The 10,539-nt window shown below is 30.5% G+C and overlaps 1 protein-coding gene across 1 annotated transcript; it reads left to right on the top strand.

Moving 5' to 3' along the window:
• The first annotated feature begins 251 nt into the window (after window positions 1-251).
• LOC134694462 (microfibril-associated glycoprotein 4-like) lies at window positions 252-10,163 on the top strand. Its single transcript, XM_063555474.1, has 7 exons — window positions 252-386; window positions 2,970-3,060; window positions 3,357-3,539; window positions 4,833-4,957; window positions 7,905-8,001; window positions 8,501-8,665; window positions 9,901-10,163. The coding sequence occupies exons 1-7, from the start codon at window positions 252-254 to the stop codon at window positions 10,161-10,163; spliced, it is 1,059 nt and encodes a 352-aa protein (XP_063411544.1).
• Window positions 10,164-10,539: the final 376 nt, after the last annotated feature.

Here is a 10,539-nt window from a genome sequence, read left to right on the forward strand (position 1 = left end):
ACGCGCGTTTCGTCTTCATAAAAGAGGCGATGGAAATTATGAAGAAAGGCTTGGTGTTCATACTTTTCCTGACTTTGTACACGCTAAATAAATGTTTATCGGAGGAATTTTGTGACAAAAATGACATCGAGTGCCAGCATCCTGACAATATATATGGTATTAGGTATCTTCACCATGACAGGATTCAGCAAACTAACATACTCCGTCGATTACAACAGCTCAGTTTAATAGAATGTGTAACGAAATGTTTTATGATAGCCGGGTGCGTCGCTGTGAATTATAGAAAGGATCTGAAAATATGCGATGTACTTGACGAATTAGATGTTGGAGAAAATCTGAACGTAGAGGCTGGAAGTATCTATGCTAAAAATTCAATCTGGTCTAAGGTAATAACCTCTTAATCTGGAAAATGCTTTTTCTTTGCAATCTGTACATTCGTTTACTAGTTTTTGTCTTAATGATTATATTGCCATATACTGAGTTTTGTATATTCTTTCTAGTGGGGCGGCTTAGTATCGAAATTTTACAAAATCATACAAATGGTGATACTAGCATAGGATGTTTGGATGTACTTTAACGTACTAGAGGGGTAGCAAACACATTTTTGATTTTTTCACGGCGGCCACCTTGAATTTATTCGCCAATTTGACATTTGTGCATATTTTGTTCAACTACTTAATTTTAAAAGACGAATTTTCATGTCTTGTTCAGTATCAAATCAATAGCTAGCTACCGTTCGATAGTCAAAATGTCTCAATAAAAAGTGATAAAAAAATTGGATTACGAAAAGAAGTATGGAAATAATAACCAGTTTAATAGAGAAAATATGAAGAGAGAGACAATAAGAGAAACATAGTTTTCTGACGCCAATAGATAACTGTTAGTTCTTGTTTCATATTATAACCCAATTCGTCACAACTCGGCAGATTCCTCGCCTTCATCTAGAAGGAGAGTAGCGGAATCACCCGATGATTGCCGATTGATTATAACCCCTTAAAAGGGACGTGATTTTATCTTTTTAATTAATGAATATAAGTCGGTAAGAATAAATAGAAATACCATTTTATTACATCACCATACCAAAACTTTAAAGATAAAAACAGGAAAAGTTTATTAACGTGTTGAATATATCTAACTTTATAAAGCATGAATGGACATTTACAAAGAAGACTACCAGGGGCCGCTTAAGTGCTGTAAGATTTTCCCGATGTTTCAAAGTTAAATTCTGGTCTTTGCATATATATTTATTATCTCATAAGGACGTTAGGCTTTTCATATATAAACTCATTATAGATACCATGATTTAAATTTTTGAATGTACGCCAGACGCGCGTTTCGTCTACAAAATACTCATCAGTAAGGCTCGAATAAAAAAAATTGAAAAGGCCAAATACAGTACGAAATTGAAGAGCATTGAGAACCAACGAAATCATAAAAGTTTTGCCAAACACAGCTAAGGTAATCTATTCCTGATGTTTAAAAGACTTAGTATTTCATAAAAATCGAAGTTTTGTTAACAGTTAATTTACAATTATAAACATAAGTGCTGACTACTAATAATAATCTCAAAAGGATGTTAGGCTTTGCATATATATATAATAATAATTTCAGTGGCGGATCTAGAAATTTTCATAAGTGGGGGCCCACTGATTGCCTAAAAGGGGACCGCTCTTGTCATGCTTCAGTGATTCCCTATATAATTAAATTTTCCCCAAAAAGGGGAGGGGGTGGGGGCTTGTAAACCCTCTAAATCCACCTATGAATCCTAACCGGATATTAGATTTTGCATATATATTAATAATCTCAAAAGTCTGCATACAAATATATAGAAGACTTGAATTCGTTGTTCACCTGACAATCATCGAAAAACAACGAAAAAGGGTCGAACGAGTTTTCTTTGCATCCCTGATCTTTCAATAGTCATGACATTTAGAACAGAGTAAGTTTATATGTAAAACCTGACAGCAATAAAAGGAACATGTGGTAATTGTTGAACTTCAATTTATAGAGCTTAAAGTGCCAGTTTGATATGAACACGTATTGCAACAGAATACCAATAACAGTAAGGTTTGGTCTGGGTTTTTTTATGTCTTTATAATTTTTGATACATTCATGTTAAGCGTACACATTGATGCTTACAAAAATATATATCTAAAAATGTTCATTTTCGAAATGCACAGGGATTGAAACATTACTTTGTTAACCAAAATATGAAAATTATCGAAACAGAGTCGAGAGCGTTGGATTGATTCAGCTGATCTTGTCAAATTCATTAAATTCTTCTATATATCATTTTTTACCTATTTATAAACTATCTATATATATAACTCTTTGAAGATTTTGAAAGATCTGCTTGGTTAAGGAATTGCTCTGTGCATTTGTTATATATTGAAGATGAAATGATATTGGTGACAGGTTTTTATAGTGTTGTATTTTAACCTTTTAAATATTGGAAAACCATTTATTTATGTTTCTTTAGATATATCGATACTAGAAAATCCGTTTTGTTTTCTTATATTAGAATTACAGTACAGTAAACGTAAACCTGCATTTTTATCTTATTGACTAAAATCTTTAAACTTTACATGAACAATTTTAACTTAAATATGGATTAAAATTTGAAGACAACGATGAAAAGAGTTGTAGTGATCGATTTCTTTTGTAGCTCCAATTAAAATATGACAATAATGGAATATTTAAATGTTGTATTACTATTAGCAAAGAGAACTGAATGACAAACAAACAACGAACATATCGCTGACATCATATACATTCAGTTATATGGTTGAAAATTATCGAAATAATTTGAATCTTTTTAGCGATTTCCAAACATCTTGATAAATTAAAATACAATTGTTTCGGCCTTCAAATTTCAAGTTGCATTCCAGAATCTGTTTTCTCATATAAAATTATATAATAGTTTTTGTTGGGATGTGGATGTTTTTATATTTATGTACATCTTTGTTTAGACTTTAGCTGGATCATGTGCAGACTACACCTGTTTTGCCGGAGATAAATGTGTAGAACTTGAAACTGGTGGGGTTAGCTCTGCATACGTTTGTAAGTTATAACAGATATGATACTCTCAGACACTTATATTTTAAACTCAAACGTTTTCATCAAATAGACAGTTTTAAAGATGACGATAAAGTATTTATAAACGCAACTTTTGAATATTGAATAGGAAAATATTTTTTCATAATATCAATATGAATTGCATTACACAATAAATAGGATTAATTCATGGGCAAAAAATCACGGAATTTAAGGATGTATTTAAAAGGGAAAACAAGGGATCCCAATGCTCCTGTTTACACATTTAGAATTACAGTTGTTTTACACTTCATCATTTGTAGATTGTAAGGATCCTGTTCAAAAAGCGTATAATGCTACTTGTATCGAAACGTTTGGCTTATATAAAAATCTGAAAGCTGGAAATCAATTCAAATGTAAAGCAGGGTTTTTGATGATAGGACTTCCTTTCTTGAAATGTAATGATAATGGAGAATGGAATAAGATGTTCTGCTGCAGAGATATGGGTAAGTTAATAATAGTCTTAAATTTTCTATCATGTGTCTTGTGTACTATTATTTGTCTGTTTATCTTTTTATTTTTTAGCCATGGCGTTGTCAGTTTATTTTCAATCTATGAGTTTGACTATCCCTTCGGTATCTTTCGCCCCTTTCTTTTTTAATAGATCTTATTTGAAAATACATCATTTATATTGTTAACTAGACATAAGATCGGTTCCACTGTGAATTACATTTGATTTCCTTAGCTGTGTTTAGCATTTTTTTTTCATTGAAGCATCACGTATGTGTCCTTTGTATACGAAACATGCATCTGGCGAACACGAGTGTTAGACTTACATCTTTTAGTTATTTTGTGTCAGATTAAATCAAATTGAATACAAAAAAGGCGTCAACTGAAATCGTTTGCAATTTGAATCATATGTCTTAAAAATGCATTTGACTGTTAGTATACAAGGTATATTTCAGATGAAATCGAGATAGAATAACAAATTTAAATGTATGCATTAGAAATATTATTTACAAAAAAGAAAGGCATCGGCGATGAAGTGTGTTAAGAAATTCAACTGTATCACGAGCCTGCCAACACTGAGGTTGTGAGGTGAACCACACATGTGGTTGGTGCGCAGGACTACAGTTTCAATTTACTAGGATTGTAAGTTTCCCTGCCGACTGTCGATTGTTCACTCCGGGTACTCCAGCTTTTCTACCAATAACAACTGACAGCCATGAAATAGCAAATAGTTTTGACAAAGTAGTTAAACATCAATACACCAATCAATCAATCTAAAAAATTACCCACAGAATTGTTGTATTGTCTTTTAAAAACACTAAACGAATTGCAGAGAGAATAAAGTGTTAACAAAAATAATCCTGTTTTGTTTACATTTTTAATTATTATTATTATTTACAGTGCTTATATCATGTATATAGTGCTTATCTAAATAAACATTTATTCTAAGCGCTTTACAATGCATAAAAACAATGATACAAGTGCATATATATATATAATAAAAAAAAAATTAAAAAAATATATTTTTCAAAGTTTCAATAGAATCAAAATAAAAACCGTGAAAATTACAACTCAGTATATGAAAATTAAAAATTTTTATTCAATAATAATTACAAAAAATAGACAAATTTTGAAAAGTATTAAAAAGAAAATCAACAGAAGAGCTTCAATTTAGAAATTGGACTAATAGTTTTATGTCTTAAAATAAAAAGAGTAAAGGAAATAAAAATGCAATTACAAATAAGTAAGTATGAGAAATGTATAAAAATAAAAAGTGTAATTTTTAACAGATATTCTACCACGTGACTGCAGTGACATACCACATGAATGTGGCTCAGGTGTATACACAATTTCTCTAGAAGATCAACAGTTTGATGTGTACTGTGATATGGACACAGCCGGATTTGGATGGACTGTAAGTGTAGTTAAAATTATATACTTTTCCCTATGTTCAAGAACATTTGAAAACTAATATATGTCCTGAACACGCCTTACCAAGACAGAAATAGATTTTTCATCATTTGTTCCGTTGGTTGATGTAGTGGAATAATCTTTGTCTAAGTTTAAAGACCTGCTGTATTGGTATTCATATTGGTTTTGTTATCAGAAAATTAAAATCAAACTTAATATAATTTCTACATACATGTACACATGCATATTCATGGTTCTGTCGATACATATTTCTTGACGTTGCACTATCTCCCTTATTAATGACAAATATTGTTCATCCTACATATCTTCCAGTGATCCGTTTCAGCAAGTTTACTTCATTTGTATTCGTCTTTTGATTTGACTTTTAAAGCGTGTTACAGTACTGAATGCATTATACGTGAAATAGATAATTCGTGGATTGTCCAAGCATGGATATATCATATTTCGTTTTAAGTTCATGTGATTCGGGAGATTTCAAATTGTCACCAAAATCAAAATTATTTTTATAATCATAATCATTATCCATTTTTGTCATTATTATTAATATTATTATTATTATTATTATTATTATTATTATTATTATTATTATTATTATTATTATTATTATTATTATTATTATTATTATTTTTATTATTATTATTACTATTATTGTTATCATGGTTATTATTATTATTATTATTATAAGTATTATTATTATTATTTTTATCATTATTATTATTATCATTATTATTATTATTATTATTATTATTATTATTATTATTATTATTATTGTTATTGTTATTATTATTAATATTATTATTATTATTATTATTATTATTATTATTATTATTATTATTATTATTATTAGGTCTTTCCACTTTTCTGTGGAAAGACCTATTGTTTTTCTTCTGATTATTTTTTTTTTTTTTTTTTTCTTCCGCCTAATTTTGTTCTTGCGATAAACATTTGTTTCGCAATATGTCGCTTAGATATTTTGTATAAGATATCGAACAGTTTATGCGCTTTTGAAATTTACCCTGCGTAAACGAATATTTTTCTTTGTAGGAGTTATCTCCCCAAACACTGTTTTCCTTGTTAGCGTATCTCCTTCGCAACCGTAAAAGATTATGACAAATTTATTTTACAAAATTGCTCGTTATATCCTTCGCATGATTTGTCCTATTTTGACCGAAGCGATATGACCGCTCCATATGAGAGTTATTTCCCCTTATGCATCTGATATAAGTGATATGAATTTCTATCTTATAAACCATAAGTGATAGAGACCTAGGATCTTTTGATTTGAGGTCCTTGGTCCCAAAAAATGAAAATAGGTCAAGGTCAAAGGTCAAGGTCATATTCTAATATTTGAATTTGGCTTATTTTAACTTATATCCAAAGACTGTATAAGATATCAACAAATTATTTTTACTAAATTGTTAGTTGCGACATGTCGTAAGATGTAAATTTTGATTGCAAGCGTACGTTGAATGTAAAAGGGAGTTTTCTCCCCTCTTGTATTTAAAAATACGCGTTTGGTGATTTAACTCATTAACTAAATATAATTAAGACCTATGGTCTTTTGATTTGAGGTCTTTAGTTTATGACCTTGAAATTGATCTCAAGGTCATAGCTTAATTTGACGTTCTAGATTTTGACCTTTGCTTTTATTCTATATGTATACATGATAAAGATATACAACTTTTAGAAAAAGGTATCAAACCATTTAACCTTGAAAAAAACAACCTGAAGTGACCTTTTGTAAACCGGAAGTAGCTATTTTTTGTACTTTATTAATATAAAAGAATATAGAACCAGATATTTTTGGAATCAGTGTCAAGTAAATATTCAAATATAATCGGAAGTAACATTTTTCAAACCGGAAGTAACAAATTATCTCCCTTATTTAAAAAAAATGTATGGAAACAATATATTTTTGGCTTACTAGGAGCTATCATTTGACGATCGAAATGACATTTTAAACTTAGTTTCACAACTTTTCATATCAAAATACATTGTTTTGATGGAAAGACCTTCAATTGTTCTCTGAACAATTGGTTTTTAATTATTATTATTATTATTATTATTATTATTAATATTATCAAATAATTCGATTTTGGATGTTACGTGTCTTCTGATTGGTTGACGTCGTTATGTTTATCAGCCCATAGATATAATTTTGTCATATAAAAATGTGGTGCACACTTAAAATAACCCGCTACGCGCGTTATTCAGTGTGAACCACATTTTTTATGTTATGTCTTCATAGACAGAAACAAATAATATATAAATCGCAACACTGCAAAGTTAAAACCGTCTTTTACAAAAGTTTGAGCAGGATTCTCTTAACACTGTTAATTGAGAATCGATTCGTGCAGTTATGTCAATAAATTTAAACTGTTAGATTAGACATTTTAAAACACTAGAAACTAGGGTTTACCATTAATTTCTAACCTAACCATGTTATAGTACTATGTTAAACTGATGGAAACACATGAAACAGTCATGAAATTGCTATTTGCAATAGTACGACCAGAACAATACAAGACAGAGTTGTAAACAAATGAAAGTAATGATACATACGAACTTTAATCACAATGCACAAATAAGGAACCGTAGTTTTCATTCAATTTATTTATTTAAAACGTACACTTGCGTTAAACAACGGAAATTTACACTGTATATTTATATAAACGATCAATCTTGTAATATACAAATAAATTACTCATGCCAAAAAAACATCACTCACACCACATCTTCCTATATCTATTAAGTATGCATTTTACTATTCATCGAAAGTTATAATAGTTTCATTTCTACGAATTAAGCCGTTTATTTTGGTAATGTTTCAGATTATAAAATGCACTGCAAGGAATTTACTTTCACCAACACCGTCATTTAAAATACACTTCTTTTGTACCTATATTATTCAATGTTTATATATGTAACAGGTTTTTCAAACGAGGACAGATGGAACTATCAATTTTTACAGAGGATGGTCTGATTATGAGGTTGGATTTGGAAATTTGAAACATGAGTTTTGGTTAGGTAGGTTTTTATTTAAAAAAAAATATGCAATAATGATTCAAGACATTCTTTTAAAAAGTTTATATATCTGAGTTTGACATTTGTTTGTAAAAGAATTTTTCAAATTAACTAATAGGAGATGTAGATATATACAAAGAAAAAAATGCACCGGAAGGGTAAGAAGATTCTTTCTGATTTTTGTATTTATATTTTATAAATTGGTAAGGTATACACAATTCTATCAATTGTAATATCAAGAATAGACACATTTGCACTGTGTCATTTAATTTTGATGATGCGGCTCTTCAGATATATATGATTATATATGTTTTCATACCATCTTGCCTTTCAAATATTCGACTCTGATGAAGGTAAATCCAGAGAAGAGCCTCTGTCGCATGAAATTTGTTACCTGTTGTTTTATTTGTTACAACATGTACAAGCAAGATGAATTTGTCAGAATGGGCATATCTATCTAATCGTCTGGGATTTCGTATAATAGAACTTTTCTTTTGAACAGGGAACAAGTTTATCCATCTCCTTACATCAACTGCCCGGTACAAGCTTTACATTCATCTTGAAGATTTCGATGGGAATTCGAGATATGCAGAGTACATCGAATTCAGTATTGGAGATGCTGCCACAAATTATATTTTGAATGTTGATGGATATAGTGGGAATGCAGGTATAAAAAAGAATATGTTCATAGTACACGAATGGCCTACTCGCATAATTATCTCATATGTTCAATGGACCGTGAAATAGGGGTAAAATCTCTAATTTGGCATTACAATTAGAAAGATCACATCATAGGGAACATGTGTACAAAGTGTCAAGTCAACTTTATATAATCTACCTTGACCAAAAACGATAACCTTAGGCGGGACAGACGGGCGAACGGACAAAGGGACCCTCAAACCAAAAAAAAAAACCAATATACACCTCTTATATCGTAGGCGTGGCATTAAAACCAAATCAGGAATAGGAATGGTACTGGTGTTTTTTTATTATGTTAAAAAAAAATCCTGGAATCTGTGTGTCATCAAAATATGTTACCATTCTTTTTTTTTTTTTTACTGTATACCAACCTGTAATCACTCAAAGAATTATGAGCTTGGTCTGCATGTCTTTTTTTGCTTCATTGTTGCTTCATTGTTAATTTTTATAGATAGGGATAACGACAGCAAAACAACACGCAACTGTGCAAAAAGGTTTAAGGGAGCATGGTGGCACAATGCATGTCATAAGGCTAATATAAATGGAGCATATTTGCATGATTAGGGAGGACAACTTTCTTCTTTCGCTGATGGAATTATATGTTGACTGATGTTCTCCTATTTTTGACATTTTTACCTAATTTATAATCTGTTACCAATTGTCAAAAAAGACTTTGAATTCATTGCATTAACAATTAATCATTAAACCCATTTTAGAAAAAAAAATCAGGTTTGTTATGGATACTACTAATGAGTCCCTTTGATTATAAAATAGGATATTTTGGCTGTTACTGTTCTATTACTGAAATGCAAGAAAGTTGGAAAGCATGGTGCAAATATTGACGCCCTAATTAAGCAAAGTATTACTGGCATCTGAAATTAAAAAAAATCGGATAGTGCTTTTTAAAGATTGACCATCTTTGCTATTTTGAATATAGAATGACCAAACACGTGATCTTATCTTTTATACTTTTTAATGACCTTGTTACACTTTTTGGTACTTCCTATTGTTATTTTATTTTCCTCTTTGTAAGAGTTAGCCTGATCATTTCTCCTGTGTTTGACACCTCGGTACACTTTTTAGCAACTCCCATTGTTATTATATTTTCTCCTTAAACGAGATAGCTTATCAGTTCCTTTGTGTTTGCCACCTCGGTAAACTTTGTGACACTTCCCAATTTGTATGTTATTTTCCTCTTTATAGGAGATAGCCTTATGATTTCTGGCAAACATAACCACAACGGTATGATGTTTTCTACCATAGATAGGGATAACGACAAGTCTCCAGATAACTGTGCAAAAAGGTTCAAGGGAGCATGGTGGTACCATGCATGTCATAAGGCGAATTTAAATGGAGCATATTTGGGTGGACAAATTCCTTCTTACGCTGATGGTATTATATGGTATACATGGAAAGGATATGATTATTCATTGAAGTCTACTAAAATGATGATTAAACGATACTAACATTGTTTACATACTACAAAACAATTTATCTTGCGAGCGAAAAAAATAACACAACTATAAATCGTGGCGAATACATAGTAAATTGGATCTTTCCTAAATTCACTACTCCAAGCAAAGAAGTAGGTCCGGTCCGATAAGGGCCAATTTTGGCCTAAAACTTAAGGCATTTTGAACGCTTTCTAAACACTTAAGGGCTTTCGATACAGTTTCACGGGAGTTAACTCTTGGCGCGACGTTAAGCGTTTGAATACCCGCAAAACGTCACTTTTTGCGGGTAATAATGTGTGTAATTTTACGTAATAAGGACGTTATGTGGATTTTTCGATGCTCGAATTTCTGTTTTTCCCGCATCTAATTTCTAAACCATTTATATTAG

The sequence above is a fragment of the Mytilus trossulus genome, chromosome 13 (assembly GCF_036588685.1).
Source record: "Mytilus trossulus isolate FHL-02 chromosome 13, PNRI_Mtr1.1.1.hap1, whole genome shotgun sequence".
Taxonomy (NCBI): domain Eukaryota; kingdom Metazoa; phylum Mollusca; class Bivalvia; order Mytilida; family Mytilidae; genus Mytilus; species Mytilus trossulus.

Excerpts from the sequence above, each read along its gene's own strand:
- LOC134694462 (XM_063555474.1), top strand. The coding sequence starts at position 252 with ATGATAGCCGGGTGCGTCGCTGTGAATTATAGAAAGGATCTGAAAATA. Across the intron at positions 4,958-7,904 it reads CAGCCGGATTTGGATGGACT|GTTTTTCAAACGAGGACAGA; the intron begins GTAAGTGTAGTT and ends TATATGTAACAG. Across the intron at positions 8,002-8,500 it reads GAAACATGAGTTTTGGTTAG|GGAACAAGTTTATCCATCTC; the intron begins GTAGGTTTTTAT and ends TCTTTTGAACAG.